General features: G+C 41.0%; 1 protein-coding gene across 1 annotated transcript in view; it reads left to right on the top strand.

Annotated features, from left to right (window-relative positions):
• Positions 1 to 21,879, top strand: part of man1a1 (mannosidase, alpha, class 1A, member 1) — a 124,711-nt gene that overhangs the window by 55,330 nt on the left and 47,502 nt on the right. Inside the window, 2 exon segments of the mRNA XM_044049770.1 lie at positions 10,649 to 10,764; positions 17,012 to 17,092. Coding sequence (XP_043905705.1) covers positions 10,649 to 10,764; positions 17,012 to 17,092 — 197 coding nt within the window.

Here is a 21,879-nt window from a genome sequence, read left to right as displayed (position 1 = left end):
TTGACGCTTGAATATCTGCCAGCAGGAGCCCGAAAGGTTAATACACTCTGAGTGTGTGTGTATGTGTGTGTGTGTGTGCTTTCTGCTCACTGTAACATGATTAGCCAAAGCCTTAGCCATCACTTTTCCTCGCTGCTCCTCTGCGACCTCGCTGCAAACGCCGTGCGGGCTCCACGTCGAGGCAGTCGTCGGGGCTAAATGGGATCACCGCTGGTGCTGAGGGCGTCCAGATCTGGATCAAACTGTAGGATTAAGGATTAGACCTGCAGTTTGCTTTGAGTTAACGGCACAATATATGGGCCACATAGGGGCTCAGAGACGCAGTGAGCTGAGGAGAAGGATTGGGCCAACGGGACTGAAGTCTCATTAAACGAGAGCTGTGCTCAATTTTTATTTTTTTTTGAATATCGGTGACAACGCTGTCTTTCTTGTGACGGCTGAGGGTCTTGACTCAGATTGTGGTGCCGTTACTAAACTGGAAAACTGCAAAGGGAGGTTATGTTTACAGACATATTTCTGTTGCATTAAATGTGACAAGTTTAACATTTCATACGCCCAGTTTGACTTACTACTTTGACTTCATTCCGCAGTTAAAGGAGTGTCATGTTTTTTGTCACAATCATCATACCGTTACAGGATAGCCAAATCTAGAGTACAGGTACCCGCAGGGCTGGACTGGTAATCTGGCATACCGGGGACATACTTTTTCAAAATGGAAAACTGCGTTAATTTTCTTTATTTACACTTGGTTTCTCATAGTTTGGAACAGACGTAGGGAAAGTGCTTGTAAAAAGAAAATAAATCAATAAAAAAAGAGAAAATGCAGGATTTACAGTTACAGGTGGTTGCCAAATAGTGCTCCAAAATAACGACATGAGGAGGAGGAGGAACATGACAGCAAGGAAGAACAGGGACAGTCAGACTGTGACAGGGACAGAGTGAAGACAAGGTGGAGGAGAGTGGAGTTGACGACATGGTGGTCAGGAGTGATGTTAGCAAATTGACAGGGACCCTCGAGGATCGAGGCAAGCTGTGTGTGTGTGTTTACCTGTTATTCCTTATGTTGTGGGGACCTAAATCTGTTCACACAGTCATGTTATGGGGACAAAAATCAAGTACCGGCGGTAAGATCAAGGCAGTGTAACGTGAGGTGTCCTCCATCGTGGGTAATTGGCTGGGAAGTAGTTCTGGGGAGGGTTTTCTTGTAGGCGGTCTGTTCGCGGAGGGACACGCCTATGGTTAGGAAGAGGAGTTCAGCTTGTGACGAGCGGAACAATACACAGTAGCTCCTGGTTTAGAGACCCTGTTTTTGTACAACCTCAGGGTGAGCTGTTGCTGTGGCATGGAAATAAGTCTGGTCTCAGTTGAGCTACAAAACACATTTCTGCTCCTCCATGTTGTTGAGTAAACAAGGGAGTGGCTTTTTATGAATGTGGAGAGTTTAAAAAAAAAAGCACAGAAGCATGTGAAACGGAGTCACTTTGAATGTGACCTGTCGATACACAGAGCTGAGTTGAATGAGCTTTGCTTCACAAGGCTGCCGTGACATAATCCACGTTTCAGTATTCCGGTTGCATTGTTGGGCCCTGGAGCTGTGGAGTCGCAGCGAAAAGGAAAAGGAAAAGGAAAGAAACGAAAGCCTCGGTGTGACCCAGAGCTGGAGGCCACAGCTGAACATGAGTCTAGGTGAATCTGGGTTTATCATCACAGAAGGAGTGTCTGTGGGAAACACTATTTCTTGGTTCTTCGAGTGTGAAAATCTCAAAACGCCTACCTTATGAAAACGATGGTGTCACTTATCTCCGTTGTCGTCTTCTTATATTTGTTATATTATATTGCTTTTTGCTTTCATTTTCTGCCTGAGGACCTCATCATTCTTGTATTTATTGTAATACATTCTTATTTGTATAAAACCTTCTGTCGCATGTACTACAGCATTTAAAGTACATACAAGGAAAAACCTTTACAAACATTTAAAAAAGTTTACACTCTCCGAGACATTTTCATAGAATTATACAAAAATTTGGATTTTTTAACCTCTTACTTCATAAAAAATTAAAATATTTACGTAAAAGATCCAAAAAAAAAGAGCTGTTTAACCTATACAGCCTAGAAGTGCTTTGGACAGTTGGAAGTAATAACCAAGTTGTCCAGCAGATGGCGCTGTGAGCACATCTTGGCCTACATCTGAAACCCTCTGTGCTCATCAGAAGAAGACAACAGTGATGTTTTGTTTTGCAGCGACAAAGAGAGACACAAACAAACCATAAATCGTCCTCTGGAGCAAACGATTGCGACACCAACGCATCCGAAAAACATCGCGTGGGCGCATTTGTAGTTCTTCCCTATAGACGGCAAAATAACAAACAAATGTGTGGACTCAGTATGTTGGAAGCTTAGCTCGCCGTCACTCGTCGAATTAATCTACGATATTTTATGAGGTGTTATATTACCTTATTCACTTGGTTAAATCTTGGGATAATTGATGTGGTGATTTGATAAAATGTCAGAAGCTTTTCATAAGCCTTTTGAGTGCATACTAATTCTCAGGGATTAAGCTTTTTATTTTCTGTTGGCGTTCACAGTTCTCAGAGCTTTCAGCATCGTTTCCGTGGAACTGATCTGAGACGTGCATTTAAAGATGTCAAGTAACTTGATTTATTCATCAATGAAAGAAAAAGGCAAATGGAAAATACAGTATTAATGTGCAAGGGTAGGGAATTACATGAAGGGGGGACCAACATAACAAACATTAATACTAAAAAGATATTCAAGCATCGCAAGAGCTAACGGTGTTCCTCCAAAATAAGATGCAGAGAGATTCGTAGGGATCACTAGAGGCTTTCTGCTTAATCCCTGTTTTCTTCACAATAACGCTTTAACTCACACACACACACAGATTTACATTGTTATTCCAGCGTCTGTTTATAGATTCATAACGCGACGTCTACCCTTCAGCGAGGCCTGAAGACTAAATGGGAACAGATCATATTTGCATTTTGACCTCTGTCCACACCGGTCTCTGGTGTGTTTGCTTGTGTGTGTGGAAGGAAGAGAAAGATGGATAACAACATCGCATTGTCAATCAAGCATGCAAACACACACACACAGACGCTGATTGTGTGAAGTGAAGGTTATTGTGTTGTGAGGAACCAGTGTGTGTCATTCTGCTGCCTGATGCTCAACCTGTCAATCAAATGAGACACAGATGTAGGGCTGCAACTAAATGAATCATCAATTATATTGATTTTTTAGCCCTCTGCTTTTTTTCAGCATCTTAAATGTGAATATTTTTTACTCCATGTCACAAAGAAATCATTAAATCGGGATCATTTTGAGAACATCGTCACACATTTTCTGACATTTTATGGACCAAACAATTACTTGATAAATCGAGAAAAGAATCGACCGATTAATCGATCGTGAATATATTAGTTAGTTGCAACATGTTGAAAGAAGTTTCATTTCCCTCGCGTGCTGTCCCTCCAGACCACACATGCCGATTTGTTGAGTTATTTATCAGTCGAGGGCGTGCACACAGCTGTAGAATGATCGTAATTAGCAGAAGAAGAAGAAGTCCGTGCAGGAAAACAAATCTTGTTGATGGAGTTGTATTTTATACGGCTGATATTTAGAAATCAGTGGAGCCGACGACGGCCCCACCAATACGCTTGGATCATTTTAAAAAAAAGTACACAATATTGACGTAAATCAGCATTTATTTTATATAACAGCTGTGTTTGAACTATAGTGTAAATATTAAAAACCTGAAACAGGTCATCAAAAATACCCTTTTCACTAGGGCTGCAATGGTTAAGCTGATCTAAATTAATTGTAAACTAAAGAAAGAAAATAAAAGTATTTGGTCAATTGGGAAGAGTTTCTTTTAATAATTAATATAAATTCTGCTTTTTTAAAGCTTATTAAATGTGAATATTTGCTCCATTTAACAAAGAAATTGTTAAATGGAGCTCAATCATTTTGGTTTGTGGACTTTCGAGAACATCATCATTTCAAGGTTTGGGAAACACCAAACAATGTTTTTTGTAAAAATTTCTGGACCAAACAACTTATCGATTAACGGTTGCAGCCCTTTTTTAATATAAGTACGTACGTATGAATAAGTAACTGTCAGCCAATCAATGAAGTCAAAACTATTTCATTTGTTATGTCAACATCACCTCAGTTTAAAATGAAACCAAACTTTACTCCCCTCTTCACATGTTTTGTCAGAGGATGAAAGTGTTGAAAAGAGAATGAACTCTCTGAAGAAGTGGCTCAGGAGGTTGCGAAGCAAGAAAACCAGGGCGACACTCACACAGATGTGACGGAAAACGATGGAAGGAGGAGAAATTGGACGGCTGCAGCGAATTAGAGGCCAAGTGGTTGTAGACAGAAGAGCCAACTGGATGGATTTAGTTTTACGTCACACACACACACACACACACACACAGAGAAAGACACTTTTATTGTTAATGGCTTTTGGAGTTTCAGTCTCCCCATTTTTTCTCTACTGCCCTGCTGCCATCACTCCTCTTCCTGTGTCTAGAAACAGGAAAGCTAATGATTCCTGTCAACTCAGAACAGCAGCTCTTTTCATTTTTCATCCGCCTCTTCTTCTTGTTCTTCTTCTTCTCCTCTGTCTTTCTCTCCCGTGCTCTGCTGTGTTGGTTATTTCACAAAACGGGGAGCATCATTATTCTATTCTACTCTTTTAGTAACGGCTCTGTTGAGAGAAGTGAGATGCAGCTCTATTTTTTTTAGGTCGGGTTCATACCTAAAGGTTAGTTTTCTGATGCACTTTTGCAATTTTTCTTTAAAAATTTTAAACAAAGGTCATGTGGTCGCAACATAGACGGCACTCCTACCTCCTACTCCACCTCCGTGTTCTTGTACACCAGTAATTCAGTAATTGTGAGATGTTTTGGTCAGGCCATTATGTCGAGAAGGCATCTCACTTCTTCATAACTCCAGGTTTGTCCCCCGCCGGTCATTTTGTGACCTGCAACTAGCTAAACTAACAAAACAGGAAATGACATGTAAAGAGGTGGCGCTACGAGGCGGACCAGAGGGCCTTCGTTTGGTCCACACCAGGGGTCGAGGCCAGTGCTTGCACAAACCCTAAACGAACCGCACCAAGGGGGTGAACCCTCAAGGGTTTGGTTCAACTGGACTACATCAGGCTGGTGTGAACGCAACCTTGGATCCATAAGTATTTTTAAAGGTCCCTTTACGGACGGAACCAACGCGTGGATGACACGTTGTTGCAGGTTTTCCAGCTGGTCCGGTTTGCGTTCACAAATGCCAAACTTGACAGTCCAAAAATTGGAAACAAAACTCATGTGGACATAATGTCCGTCTGTCATACAGTTTAGAGAGGTTTGTCCCCTTCCGGTCATTTTGTTACCGCAACTAGCTAACTTTACCACTAACAAAACAGGAAATGGTGCGTAAAGAGGTGGCGCTACGAGGTGACACTGCGAGGCGTTGCGAGGCGACGCGACAAGGTGGCACACCTAAAGTTCCGTATTTAGCAAACCTTTATTCAATATTTTGAATAACTTGGTGTTCTTGTGCACCTTCTCTAGTAATTTGCGAGATGTTTTGGTCAGGCCATTATGTCGAGAAGGCATCTCACCTCTTCATAACTTCCTGTGAGAAGTGAACTGCTCCAGATCTAAACAAACCGCACCAATGGGGTAAACGCTCCAGGGTTTGGTTCAACCGGACTAAATAAGGCTGCCTTAGATTCATAATCCATTGTGACATGTATCATGTCTTCTTGTTTATGCTTTTGAATTCATGACTAGAAAAAGTCACCTCGGGCAGTATTTAACTTTTTATTTTGCAACCACAAGTTGTTCTTGTTCTTGTTCTTGTTTGCACAGAGAAGACGACCTGCGAGTTTATTGACGACCTATATCACAATCATCTATTGTCTACCTCGGCGTTAATCTCCGAGTCTCGCCTCTGACATGCGGAGCTGTGTTTGACAATAAGATCAAGACACAAAAGATTACAATTACAAAATTAAATAGTAGCAGCTCCGAAAGGTCGGATGCATTCAACGCACTCACTGTGAAGTGATATCAGACTGCAGGAGAGTAAACCGAGCCAGTCTTTCCCTTCAAATATAATCCCAGAGTCGAGGACGCGACGCAGAGCGAGGCGGGTTCACTCTGCGGAGCCCGTGCCAGGATTACTGTCACTTTTCCCCCCACAGGCCAGGAAATCATCTTTGTTGGTGGGTGGCATGCTGTCGTGTCATTTAAAGACTGAGAATAAACTCTGTGTGTGTGTGTGTAATTTACATGGAGCATGTCCTCCAAACAGAATTGTGGAATTTAGAAGCAGAAAATGCAGCTGATGCTCATCAAAGTTCTGCCTCCAGAGCTCAGGAAGTCCCCGTCTGTAGTGGAAATCGGAACTTTAGTCATAAATTCTCGGCTGTTTTTTTCTTTTTTACTTGTTCGCTAACTTCTGGGTGTCATGTCTTCTTCTCTGGCTTGTCGTGTGCGAGAAGAAAGAAAGTTGGGGTTGTGACTGACGGGTACAGCACACAATCCTTCTCCCATGTTGTCTAAATTTAATGACTGCACATGTTTATTTGAGTGTGCAAAGGTTTAAGTCTTTATTTTTTTGATGGCTACACGTGTCAATAAATGTCTTGTTAAAAGCTAAGTTTTTAAAAAAAACTAGGTGAAAGGTCAATATTGTTTGGAGGAGAATGTATCAGAAGATGTTTTGAGTCTTGTGTTTATTAGGTAGGGTTGCCAAATTTTGGGACTTTTCAAAATTGGGAATTCCATGGGAATTCATGTTTTAACTGGAAATTTTCAGAATTGAAGGTCGGGAACTTGATTGTAGTTGGTAAATAATAAGTTGTAGAATATTCTTGGCTAAAACAAGCAGATCTGATGCAAATACAGTTAGTATATATCAATGCGATTCCTCAATCACAGGAATATTTTTGCTCAACTTTCACATTTTTGTTGTCGCATAAAGATTATTGATTTTTAAGTGATGAAGTTTTATTAAGTATTAAGTATTATATTTGTGTATGACACAGTTTCTTTAAATTAACCAACATTTCCAGTTGTCATGAATTCCCACCCAAACTAAAAATACCATGGAATTTACCGGGAATTTGTTGCCCCTTTGCCCAACAGTATTGCGTGGTCTCCAGATTTTTCTAATTGTATGCTAACTATTGGGATGTAGAGAGTCAGATTTTTAAATTTTTTTATATATATGTATATATATATATGTATGTGTATGTATATGTACACATGTGTATGTATATGTATGTATATATATATTTTTTTCAAGTAAAATAAAATGATTGCATCAAGCTTTGATCGATTTTGCTCATCTCAAAATTAAGGATACAGTCTGAAACGGCTTGAATATTTGACCAAGAATAAAATAAAATCTCTTAGCAATCAAAAACCCTAAATATGACAAAAAAACTTAACAAAACACGCGTTAACACATACAAAGAGTTGTTTTAAAACAGGTTAAAGACTTTACCGCACTGAAGGACAACTTGGGAAAGATACTGGTAGTCGAAAGACATTTTAAAAAAAAAGTGGTTTGAGTCATCCTTAGTGTTTCTTACTTTATTGTGAGGACATTATCTATTGATGTTATCAGGATATGGTTGGGTTTTCAACAAAAGTCTGTAATCTTAGCCCTGATAGATTTTTCTAGGTCTCAAAATCAGACAACATTTCTCAGAGCCCAAGACCAAGGTGAGTATTTTTAGAAAGTAAGTCAGTGGGCACGAACACGTTAAAAGCCTCCAACTGGCACTCTGAAACGAGACAGGATTTAAGGACAGTGAACACCTCGTTTGTCATTGTCGCTGAGTCTCTTCTTTTTCTTTTTTTTTTTGGCCGTTTGACTCGTCAGCAAGAAATGTTTGAGATGCTCCGGGGCCCCAGACCTGTTGGGTCTCTGGTCCTGAGCCAGGGAGGCTCAGTCAGTAATCGATTCCTGCCAAGGTGGCTCTGTCCACACACACATACACACAGGTGTGCCATTTTCAGAAAGTTTTCAAGGCAGCCTTGCAGTGCAAAGCAAGAGCGTATACTGAAGACGCAATTGGAGGTCGAGAGTCTTGCTCAAGGACAGGAACCAGGCACCTTCTGATCAGAAATCTCTAATGGCGCTTTTCCACTGTACAGTTCCAGCACGACTCATCATTATCGACTTCCATTACTTCATCGTACCTCCGCAATGAGGTACCGTGTGGCCCTCATTAGAATCAGTTGATTTAAAAAAAAATTTGCTCACTGAATCGTGCATGACCACTGAACTGAAATACGACTGAACGTGTTGTGATTCAGGCGCACGATCGCCCGCTTTCAGCAGTGCTGTCCCTAAATACACAACTCCCCTTTGCTAAATGTTGGAGATTAACGTTCATGTTTTCAGGGGATTTCAGGGGAAGTCTTTTAAACTGATCTACAGTTTGGCATTGTTTCGCTTTGATTCTTGTGTCGGACGCCGCGCTCATGACTCTTCCATTGACGACACTCTCTGACCAATCAGTAGCCAACAGTCTGTTGACGTCACATTTTAGTATCGGCTCAGCTCCCTAGGAACCTCATCAGAGCAGGTACTAAAAAAAGTCACCAAGCACCATCACTGATGGAAAAGCAATAAAAATGAGTGGTGCTAGAACTGTATGATGGAAAGGCCCCATAAGATCAGTGTATTCACCGAGTTTCTCTACCAAAGAAGAAATGTAGTAAAACTTGTGTGAACCATTTCCTCCTCAACGTCTTTTTTTTATATCCATATATAGCATTAATATTCTGATCACATTTTGATCATGTGTATCCTGAACAACACACACACACACACACACACACACACACACACACACTTACATCAGTGAGGGGGAAGGAAGTGCAGTGACAAGACAATGGACGAGAGTAAAGTGTCTCGTCCTCTCTTTGTTGCTCTGGAGGCTCCAGTGGAGCAAAAATGTGAGCGAAATGAAAAACAGGAAGGACAAGTGACTGTATCTGCTGACACCTCCACTTACATGCTCCCCATTTCTGTAGCACGGCTTCTGCAAACCAAGTCAACAATCGCAGATGACGAATAAATGCAGTTTGTTGACTGACATTGGTTTTTATTTGATCGATGTGATATCTAATGGCACATAAAAGGTGCGTTCCATTAATAGCCAGAACCTGGAATTTCCCACTTGGAAATCTGGAGCTAACTCACCAAACCCGACATGGGATTCTGCAACTTTTTTCCATTAGCAACACTTCTGTCATATTTGTTTCACATTAAATAAGTCGTACACATATGACTGTTTGTATGCCATTGTTTTCAACGGAATGCTAACAATGGCTAGCCCAAGAGACTTAAATCTTGAGACTTCCGAACACCAGTTCAGATTTAAGGGGTCGCTTCTTGGGTGAGCAGGAGTTGTGGTTTTGTTGCAATCTGCTCTCTCGCCATTAGATGTCACTAATTTTTGTTGTCTTATACAATTGCCTTGTAATATACTGGTTATTGCAGAAGTGGTGTATCATGATATTATCGTGGACCATGTAAAATCAATAGCCTGCGATTCCCACCTCTAATCTTGACGCTAAGCTAGGCTAATGGCCCGCAGATTCTCACACCACTGAAAATCTCCTTCACAAGTAGAGTTTTGCAGGAGTGGATTTATAAATAAAATACATAAAAAAAACACACACTCACCTACAGTGATAACAGCACTGGCTGTGATGGACAGCAGTAGTTCAGAGCTCTGTCTGTGGATGATGAGTCAGCATTTTCGTTTTAATGGAAAGCTTTTAGCTGCCTTTGATTCCTCCCACCACCTACAGAGGAATATTCACACAGTCCACATGTCCACGGCTTCGCTCTCACCTTGTCAAACACTTTCTCGTCTCTCCTGGACTCCTTCAGTCTTTTCAGTCTCTGTGTGTGTGTGTTTGTCAGTTTTTGTTACTGTTCTTTCTTCACCTCCTCATCCTCCCTTTTCATATTTCCACATTGTCTTTCTCATGTTGTCTCAAGCTCAGACCGACGAGGTCGTGTCTGCGGATGTATAAAATGTGAGGACTAAAAGCTCGAGGAGAGCGATCTGTGCTGCGTGCTTCACGATTTACTCAGCTTCTCGGACATGTACACACAGACGACGGGGTTTGAATTCTCGGGGGGGTTGTATTCTGTATTCTGCTAATGACACAGCTGAAACTATGCTTTGTGTGTCTTCCCTGCTGCTGTGAGGCCAATCAGTAGAGACGAGCAGCTCTCCCGACGTTCCATCGGCGCTGATAATCGCTGCTTCTCACCATCTGCTGAGCAAAAATAAATTAGCCTCCAAACTCAACTCTTCTTCACGTCTGCTGCTTTTTTCTTTCTTTTTTTTTTTTATGTGAAACTGCTGCCAGCATCTGTTGTCATTCATAGCTGTAAAATAAACATTTTCGGTGATCATCACTGGCGTTTTCTTGCTCATAGAGGAGAGCCAAAAACGTATTGTTTTATTGTTGTTATACAGTTACCTTCCCAGAATTAGTTGTGTTTAGCAAGACAGTGTGAAGCAAGTTCTTGGAAACACAACATCCAGCCAATCTAACGCGCCGTTTCCCTAACTCTTCTGTGTCTCATGCAGGAAGTATCAAAGGAGCGACGATCGTGGATGCTCTGGATACGCTCTACATCATGGAAATGTTTGAGGAATTTGACGTTGCCACCGACTGGGTCGAGAAGAACCTCGACTTTAACGTGGTAAGTCATTGCACGCGTTACAGGACACAGGTTTGACAATGCGGTATGTTGAGAATCTAGGAGCAAGGGTGATATTTTGCGATGTTTCCCTCAAAATATTAGCCAACAATATTTAACCACTAGCCAAGCGGAAAGGGAACTTGGCTTGTGTTCCAGTCCCCGCCAGGTCAAGGGCTCGGGTCCCCCTGAGCAAGGTACCCAATCCCCATTGGTCCTTGTTGATTGGACACTCGAAAATGACCCCAGCCATGGGTGGGGGGCCACATCAGTACTCCTTGTGCCGGTTCTAAGCCTGGATATATGGGAGGCTTGCGTCAGGAAGGGTTTCTGGCGTGAAAATCTCTTCCAAATCAAAGATGTTGTGGATCACCCTCTGTGGCGCCCCCTAGAAATGGTCCATTTGATCCCCAGTATAATTAATTTAATAAAGTATTGAATTCGGAGGCAACCAATCATTGGCCTGGCCGAATATTGGGGGTCGATGTTCGGCATTTTGACAATTGCCTTTATCAAACTTTTAGGGGCCACTGATATTGTTTTACTGTAGACTCTGTTACCAAATGTTCATATGAATGACAAGTAAGACTGGACACTTTATACATAAATTTTTTTATTTAAAGTTTGTGTTAATATCGGTAAAAAAAAGTTCTGTTGCAGTTTGTGTTTTATACTGTAAATGCGTATCCGTTCCAAAAGTCATTGTACATTTAGGTGTTGGTGCACCAAATACACAGTTGTGATATATTAAAGGTTTGTGAAAAACAGGGAAGAACATCACAAGAGCCATGTTACATCCAGAAGAACGTGTTCTATACCAGTTGATTATAATAATTATCCTTCTTTCATTTAGAGGATCAAACTGTGCCCATGAGACAAATAAAAACTTAATTAAGGGAGAAAAACCAAAGTGTATTACAATAAACATCATAAACCAACAATTTCTAGGCGCTCATTTTGAAAAAAAATTTAATACTGTATTTGTGATGCAGTTGAAAGAGCTGAAAACGTGTCGAGTAAAAAAACGCTGCTTTATTGATTAAAAAAAGTAAGAAATCAAACTCACTCTTCCTTCTTTCATTTTCATGTTCTCATCTTTTTTACTTTAATGTTTATTATTGCTCTTTCCTGTCACAGCTCTGCTCCAATCACTTTGCATAGTCTACAGTAATCTGTTCTATTTCTGTGTGAACACAGTTAAACTTCAGTTAATTGAAAGTGGCATGTTTGTATTTTCATTACAGAAACTTGATTCTTCATTTTTAAACAGTGATTAAAAAAATGGTCTGAGTTTGGATTGCCACTCGCGAAGTGGCTTGTAATTAAAAAAAAAAAAGAAGATGATATTGATCTCACAAGTTACAAAATCTACAGCAGAGATGGAGAATCTCATCTTTGTGATGAGCAAACATTAATAAAAAGGTCATCGAGTATCGTAGGCGGGAAATTTCTGTGCTAATTTCTGAAGGACTGCTGTGTTCTGGCTGATTAGTTTAACGACGCGGGAACACGTAAGACACATCTGCGGGAAAACACACACTACACCACACCACACACTTTTCTTTTGAAGTTTGCCTTGATTGTAGAGTCCTCCTCATTACAAAGAGCCTCCTAATTAAGTAAGAACAGAAGAAGGGCTTTCTGTGTTATGTATCTGTAGTTGTAACTGTTGTTTTTATGTGCCTGAGTTCTGATTACAACACCAAATCAAGAATTTGATTATGATATGAGGGTTTGGTCCATTCACAGGGTTCCCATGTGTTCTTGAAATCCTTTTTGAGTCAGTCAGATGCGACCAAAGTGCTATTGACGTTAAAGGTAGTAGTTTTTGTATGGTGGCTCCCATCTTGGTATCATAACTTGGGGGAAAACCCAGAGGTTTCTGAGTTTCTACTATATTGGAATACAGCATATGCACAGACTTTTCAGCTGGTGGTCAAACGAGACTACGACTACCGTAGTCACGCGAGACCACCAACTATCTACCGACTATCCTGGTCATGTGAGACTACCGACTATCATCACGTGAGACCACCGACTATCTACCAACTATCCTGGTCATGTGAGGCTACCGACTTGAACATCTGCCGACTATCGTGATCATGCGACACTGCCGAATGTCTACCGGCTATCGTGGTCACGTGGGACTACCGACTATCTTCCAACTATAGTGGTCATGCGAGACTACCGACTATCGTGGTCATGCAAGACTACCGACTCTCTAACAACTATCCTGTTCATGCGAGACTACCGACTATCTTCCGACTATCGTGGTCACGCGAGACTACCGAATCTATCTACTATATCTTCCGACTATCGTGGTCACGCGAGACTACCGACTATCTTCCGACTATCGTGGTCACGCGAGACTACCGACTATCTTCCGACTATCGTGGTCACGCGAGACTACCGACTATCTACTGACTATCCTGGTCATGCAAGACTACCGACTCTCTACAACTACAACTGGTCATGCGAGGCTACATGCGAGGTCATGCGAGGCTACCGACTGTCGCGGTCACGCAAGACCGCCGAATGTCTACCGGTTATCGTGGTCACACGAGACTCCCGACTATCTACCGACTGTCTGTCGACTGTTTACCACACGAAAAAGTGACACCTAACCAAACCTATTAGTGATTCTCCTGGAAACTCTGATCTCTTCTGTGTTCATGTTCATTAAAGACAAGGTTATTAAAACAAAACAGAAATTTAATGACCAACTGCAGCATGAATTTGGCAACGTGAACCCTAAATTAGAAAGCAGTGAAGCCAGACCTCAGTAACATGACATACAGTAAGTGCTACCCTGAACACAGGCAGGTCATATGTATCAGCAGAAATCAGCAGTTATGAACTGCTTTGTTGTTTAAAACGGGTAAATTTGTGATATCTGTAACAGTATCGGACACAACAAGGTGATAAATTGCCATCTTTGTTCATAATACCAGCAAAAACAATGACATTAAAGAATAAATAGCTCTCTTATGGTATTGGCAGATATCCACAACCAGCAGAATCTAATCTTTAGATATAAATGTCATGTGCCGTATGTGCCTTCAGTTTAGCTTTAATCTTACTTAATGCTCTGTAACTAAATTAAAAGTGTCACTGTTGCACAGATGTGGAGGTTCAGTGTCGCAGTGTTTATCAGCCGTCATTCTGCCACTCAAACTCCACCATCACAGCAGGAGGCCCATTTAGTTTTCTGAATTTCCCTTTTCTGCAGTTTCATAAAGCTTTGTTTCCCACTTTGCTCCAGCGCCTTTACAATAAGCCCATTTTAATGAGACGAGTCTGGTCGGCTTTTGTTTCGACGCGAAGTTTCTTCCAAACAATCCAGCAAAGTAGGTCTTTAAATATACATGCGTCCTCTGAGGACGTCTGAAACTTGAAAACACAGTTGTTGAGCTTGTAGGACACTTGAAAGCCCAGGTAGTCACCTTGAGTTTTTTGAGATGCATCTTATTTATAAGTGTGCTAGCTTTGGAGACACAGAAATCAGAGAATATAAAGTGGGAGAGACTGAGACTTGGGATGGTTTTAGACTAGTGATGACAGAAGTGGTGACAGCATTCAGACGTCTTCTCAGGGACGTCGATGAAATCTCCAAATATCCTCTGGCATTGGTTAGTCGTCTTTGGAGGTCTGCCCAGGTAAAGTCGTTATGTACAAAACACTGTCTCAGTCATTCCGGCTGCGGATCACGGCTGATTTCCTGAATCAATTTGATTCCAATTCACAGGGTCTTGATTGGATTCAATTTTCAATTTGAGTAAATATCAATAAATGTAGAGATATTTCAGTTTCCATAACCATTTTGCTTTGTTATTATGAAAGCAATTTTCCCAGAGCTAATCCTGCGTACAAAGTAGTGACATTAATGCACTTTTATTTAATGTGACCACACTATAGTACAGTCACAGGCTCAATTCCAACCTAAAAAAAACTGTTTAAGTTCTAAATATCCAGCCATGGTATTCTGACAAGGATAAACAAAGTCATCCTATTGAGCGAAAAATCTCGGTGGCGGTTAAATCTGCTGACTCAGATGTTAGCTTAGCTGTTAGCTTTACCGGAGTCTACCGAGTATTGTGGTCACGCGACACTACCGAGTTACCGTGGTCCACCGGGACAAGACGTGACTACCGACGAGACAAGACTACGACTACCTAACAATCAACAATCAGTGAAATACAAGCAAAACCACCACTGTCTGTGGTCATCGTACAGTAGGTCGTGTTCTTTGTTGTGTGGTTGTGTTCTTCATTCCTATCCTTTATAACCACATGTACATGTGCAGTAGTCATTGGCCCGAGTAGATGGTAAGTGCTCTGGAACATTATCTCAGTGGCTCAACCTGCGACAACTGTTATTTAGTTCTCAGCGAGGAAAAGGCCAGGCTTAGATGCTTAGTCAGTTTCCTGTGAGCTCCGTAATGGCTTTAATGTTGCACCATCAGGAGACACGACTTCTCGCCTGCCAGCTTTGTCAGGCCCTCGTGCAGGAATGAGATAACGTTGCACAACTGCTGACTTGGAGAGTCATTGTTCGGCGGGTTTAAAGCACTTGCGGCTGCCGAAGGCAGACACACACGCACACACACAAGACGCAGCGGTATGAATATTTAAAAGTGACACATTTCGTGACTCCATTCTTTATATAAAACAATGTTTCACTCTTAGTTTATTAAAACTGCAGCAGCAGGAAGAAATAATGGCCGTGTGCGTCGCGGCTGCCTGTCTGTGGCAGAGGCAAAAAAAATAATTAGGACGAATTAACGGCACCATCTAACTCCTCAGTCTGTCACTCAGACTCAGGGGCAGAAATGACAGAACATATTTTGTCTGACATATTTGTTTTTTTTCTATAGGACAGAGTCTATTGTCCTGCGTCTGGTCGACAGCAGTGACTTATGAGAGCTGTCAGTCAAACACAGAGAGACTTCTCGAGAGAAAGGGAAGGAGGTGGAGGGGGATAGAGAGGAAACAAACAAAGCGTCATTGTTGTTCTGCTCAAACAAATGCTCCAGCAATCCTGTATTTCTGTCTAATTATTTGTCTGTCTAGAAATGGAGGCACTTTACATTTGGATGCAGTCTTTCTCGTCATTTAAAGCAGAATTTAAGGGGGTTAAAGTAAAGAAAAATGCATTTGCATCTTAAAAAAAGTGCTTTATTTTCAACCCATTTATAGACGGCCAATGAAAGCAACGTGGCCACAATGACTTTTAGCTTTTAAAAAGTGAATATTTTCTGGTTTCTTTGCTCCACATAAGAAAACTGAGGATTTTCAGACTTTTGTTTAGTAAACTTGTTGATCAAGAAGATGAATCAATTATCAAAAATAACCATCAGATAAACTGAAAAAAAATTGATTTCTTTGCAATCGACAATGAAATAAACACAGATTCTGACAAATCTGTGACTCGCCGTTATCACCTGCCAATCAATGTATCATAAGAAGGTTAATCCTCATAATATGTCACAATGTTTACCTCTTTACGGTTACAATATTTATGAGACAACCCTATTCCAAAATGAAGATGGAAATACAGGGGGGAAAAAAACAAGTTGACTAATCGCTAAAGTATAATTTCATCAATATGTCTGAAATGTGGACGACATGGTGGGTCAGTGGTGTTTTTGGTTAATATCCCGGGACTGTGGTGGCCCTGTGATAGACCAGTGACCTCAGACTGAATCCACATTCCCCTGCCATCCCTAAAATGGGTGACATTTCGCACGTAGTTTGCATTCTCTAAACGTTGAGATAATTTAGTGAGGAGAGGACGCCGCCGTCCGTCCCTGGAGTCTTTCTGCCAGTCTGGCTAAAAACGGTTGAGATGTCTGAGATGGTTTTTTTTGTGTGTGTGTGTGTGTGTGTGTCTTGTGATAATTACTGAAGCACCTGCGGTTCAGACTAAAAATAGGTAACAGATAAAAATCGACTCATGCAGGCAGCTCTCTTGTTTCCTCTCACAGAGAGTACAGTAGTACCCCGTACTCTCCAAAAACAGAGATTTATTCATAAAGGCTATTTCTCACCATTTCTACAGGTCATTTATTTGTCTTGCCCTGTCCATTACTCTTACTTATTCACTGCAGGACTGAATTTGTTTAAAATGAACTGTTGGAGCCCTCAAAGGCCCGGAAACCTTCATCCCCTAATTCATCATACCTAGAGGAGGTAGCGAATGTTCTCTATAGTTTTATTTCATTTTCCTTGTTTGTGCTTTGTCTCTGCTGCAGAATGCAGAGGTGTCCGTGTTCGAGGTCAACATCCGCTTTGTCGGAGGTCTGCTGTCTGCCTACTACCTGTCCGGAAAAGAGGTAAGACACTTCCTGTGGCCGTCTCTCCACCTTCACTACACCTTTGCGGCAAGTTAGGCGATTTCGTCTGATTGATCGAAACAGATGGTACAGAACAGGGGACTGACAACACCAGAGACTAAGTGAGATAATGAGTGTTTTTAGATGCTCTAAATCGTTACTAATATCCCTTTTAATTGCTGGTGGTACAGATAAATGTGTTCCATTAGTGGTTGCCAAGGTAAGTTCTTGGGCTGCTCTTTTACACAGTTAGATTAGTTTGCTTCCAGCCACACTCCACGCTCTTGGTTCCACAAAGTATTGATTACTTGAACACTTGCAGAAAACCCTAAATGTTTTTTGTTCTCTCGGTGGTATTGATGTTGCGAACGTGCTGCGCCCGACTGGATTTATTCAGAAAAATGAGTGCGGGGGAGATCCTATAGGGCCTTCCTGCCAGTTCTTCTGAGTCTGCGTGCACGGGCGAGTGTAAATCTGCTCGGTGACAAGAGGCTGTGAAAATGTCATGGGCAGGTATTACACTCAGGGCTTGTTCCCTCTACTCTGCAGGGATTTGTGTTAATCTCACTTCTCTTCAATATCTCCTCTTCTTTATCTCTTTTAATTACGAGTCTCGGTCTCTTAATGAATAATTCGACTCCACTTAAGAAGTGATAACGCTGCAGAGAAGTTCTCAGAGCCCTGAAAACCTGCTGCGAACAAAGGTATTAGCTATTAAAATATGAGTTCATATGTGTTTTTCAAACCTACAGTATGTTACTAAATAAGATTTAAATCTGGAGTGCCTTGGCCTTTGACCTTTGTTCATTTGACATTAGCAGGTGTAAGCAGCCTTGTATATACAGTATATAGCTCTCTATATATAAAGATATCTATATACTGTATATAGATATATATATACGCACATGTAATCTACAAAATCATCCCAACAGAGGGAGAGAGAACGTTTTGAGGCCAAGTGCTTCCTAATTAGCAGAGAGATAGATTGCAGGTTGTAGAGCTTTGTTAGCAAAACCCATTTACAAAAATCAATGAACGTTCCAGCACTTCAGCACACACACACACACACACACACACACACACACACACGAAAGAAATCCTGACAACCAGTATTTCTTATTTGCCAAGTTTAAGGACCGTGGCCCCAAACCTAGCAAAGATTGGCACTCTGTCGAGCAGTGTTTTTATATGAGGAGCCATAAATTTGCACATAATGCAGCAGCTAATTTACTGTAGCTATTATGTGTAAAACTTTCCAAGAAATGTGTGGTAAAAATTAAATCTTAATTATATGCCGTTCTTTTTGCACATAAATCTTAATTATAAAGTGTTGCTTATGGACCCCAAAAAATAGCCCCCACGACCCATCTGTGGGTCCTGACCCAGACTTTGGGAAGCACTGCAGAAGAGTGTGTACCTTTGCTTAGATCCATAACCTCCTTGGTGAGGCTAATGACACAACATTTAAATTTAGCCTGTTAAATTAGAATAAGTGCACCTTTTTTTGCTTTACAGTGTGGCTAACATTAGCGGTGCTAGCACTAGCATCCCTCATCGACTAATACAAAAATATTAAATACGGTAAAACTGGGCTGGTGTGTGTGACCATGTAATATCACGTAATACGTGCAGCAAATAGTGTAGTTTAATCTACAGAACAGAGCCGCAACTAACGATTATTTTCATCGTCGATTAATCTGTCGATTACTTTCCCGAGTAATCGATCAGCACTTGTCAAACCTGGAAATGATGACGTTCTCGAACGCCTTGTTTTTGTCCACAAACCGAAATGATTCACCTGAATGATGTCTTTGTTATCTGGAGCTAAGAAATCTGGTTTTGAAGTAAATATTGAATGTACTAATGTAAGTTCTCATTCAGCACTCCAGTTTTGCTCTTCTAACACGCTGAACTCTCACCTGTAAACTCGATAAAAGCTCACGCAGATGAAGCAGAGCTGTGCACTTAGGCCGGGCGGGTTTTTTCCCAGTAAAAATGGATTCATTCCGTTCAACAATGGTCCGTCATTATGCGACTCGCTCTCTCGCATGAATGCGTGACGGAAATGCGAAGGATCGGCGCGAGCGTGACCTGTGCTCATGCTGCGCCGTGTTGTGTTGCCCGTAGAAACGGGAAGTCAGAATATAATAAAAAAATAAAAAAATAAAACTGATACCTTTCAGTTAAACTTCAAAGTTCCTCGGGTCTGCTTTGTCCGGGTGTTTTTTTTTTTGAATGTAGCGTGTGAGTGAAGTGTAGCAGCAGGATGATGGATGATGAAAGGTGTTGAAGACGGACAGAAGGAGCAGGTAAAGGCAGCGGAGGAGTCACTCTGTCTCGCTCCTTGTCTGGCCCCGACTCAAAGGGACCCGAGCCTTTGATGAAAATTTGATCAGTAAATGTACAGCTGGTACCGACGGCGTGCACCCTACTGGCAGGCTTTTAGCGTCGCCGGCTGCATACAGATCACAGCGTGTAACCTCATCTGCCAGAGAGAGAGCACAGGAGGAGGAGGAGGAGGAGGAGGGAAAGTCTGCAGGAAGCCAGGGAGTAATGTATGGAGAGATGGACGAAATATAAAGGACTCCAGACCTTCTGCTAATCTAGGCTAAGTGCTTCATGCAGGGAAGGACGTAGGAAGGACTGCCAGCAGTGTTGTAAAGACAGAGAGGGACAATGTGAGGATGGATTCATGAAAGGAGCCAAAAATGGACAAGTAGGCAATAATTCACCTGTTTTTTGTTTTTTTTTACTAAAGGGACGATAATTTTAATATTGACATAAAATCAAGAAAGTACAATTTTACTTGAGCGAATGATAAAGACTCATCAGGAGCAATTTGGGGGATTGAGTGTTTTTCCTCGAGATTACACTAGAAGATGTTTTTGACGGTCAATGTGGCCGTTTCTATTTCAAAATCCCAGCCATGCGTGTTTAATGCTGGACATGCAGTATTCTTAAACCGATGGTAAAAAAAAAAACACATTTTCATTGAATTCTGGAAAACAAACCTTCCACAAAGTGTAAACTGCGCAGGCAAAAATCGAATTATAATAAACTACATGAGAAATAAACAATAAAATTAACCAGAAATACTTCATTTTGCAGAGTCCGACTCCTTTAAATTACTTTACACGCGTATCTCTTTTGCGTTAACTTATATATAAAAAATGGGGATATGTGCGGTATGAAAACACGACAAATTCACGTGACAATGGCCAAAAGCCGGGCACACACCGCCTAATGTAAACCCTGCGGGGACACATTAGCGAATAGAATAGCGGAACCAGGAATCGAACCTTGACCTTCCAGTTAAAAGACTAATCGCTTTTTTGTGATATTTTGCTCAACATCTACATGAACAGCATGCAAAAGAAAGACAAAATATGTCCCATAAAGCCTGTAAAGTAGCCAAATTGAACACAGTAAAGTTGTTGTGTATATTTACATTTACGTAATAGTCCAATAGCCCAAGAAAATCAAAGTAAAAAAGGGGTTAACAAATAATGTGATTGAGGAAAAGAAAGATGTAAGTAAGTCAGAAAAAGAGAGCTCATCATCTATGATGGAAATATTAGGAAAGTAAAAGAGGGGCAATGAGTGAATGAATCGCAACTCAAGGAAACTTGAAATTCAAGACAAGTGGTTTGTTTTTAGTAAAAAGTTAATTTAAATACCAAATCATCAAATACTTTGGTAATTTGGTGAAGTGATGTTCGTATCACGGGAACTGAGCAGTGACTCATTTTAATTTAGTCATTTTTTTAGAAATTCAGTTAATGCCATCCAGCAATCAAGAACACTCCCACTGTGAAGATCTGTTCTATGTTTTAATATTTAAAATTTAAACTTGATGTTGATGGAAACTAATCCCAGTCTCCTTCCACGGTCGTGTCTGACACGGTAATCTGATCTGCTGCCTCCTTCATCCCCGCAGGACAACCACAGATTAGTGTAAAAAATCCCAGTTATGCCAACAAATACAGTGTTTATGCTAATATTTGCACGTAGAGGCAAAAGCAGGTCCCAAATCAAAGTCACAATTCACAAATAAGTTGTTTCTATCCTTAATTTAGAGCAGAGTCATTATATTTTGGTGGTATATCTTCTGGTAGTCCTCCAATCTATAAAATAGCATACGCTGAACTGAAGCTGGACTTTGGATGGATATGTCCCCTAAATCATTCAGTTCTACTATAGAAAGCATCGCCTTAATTACTTAATGTATGTACAAGCAAGGAGGCAGGACCTTAACACAACTCTCCTCAGATGTTTTGGAAGTTTTATTGGAACTCTTTATGGCTGAAATCACTTTGTAGGAACTCGCGATGCAATAAAAAAATATTTCTGAAGTCAGCACTTTCAGAGAACCTTAAAGTCCGAGGATGTGAACAAGCACAACAAACAAGACTTTATGTGTACTTTACATAAAACACGACCCTGTTTGACTTCTTTTAGTGAGAAATTAAATAAAATGTGTGAATATGTGGCGATAATTTCTAATTGCATACTCCACTTTTGTCTGTGTTGAAAGCATATTGAAGAAAACTGCCATCTACCATCTATAATTTCAAACTTGGTGACTGAATAAGGCATTTTGGGATGTTTTACTTCCATCTTATGATGAACTAATACTAACATGCCATATATAAACCATTGTAAATTGGCATTCTGGCAGTGAATAGATGTCTTAGTGTTAAAAACTGACAAAAACCTTGAAATGTCATTCAGAGTTCAGCCAAATCAAAAATGCAGGCTCCAGCTGTACAAATCACTCTATTCAGATT

This window comes from Solea senegalensis, linkage group LG17 (genome assembly GCF_019176455.1).
Source record: "Solea senegalensis isolate Sse05_10M linkage group LG17, IFAPA_SoseM_1, whole genome shotgun sequence".
Lineage (NCBI taxonomy): Eukaryota > Metazoa > Chordata > Actinopteri > Pleuronectiformes > Soleidae > Solea > Solea senegalensis.
Note: the sequence above shows the minus strand (reverse complement) of the source record. Positions and strands in the feature narration are given on the sequence as shown.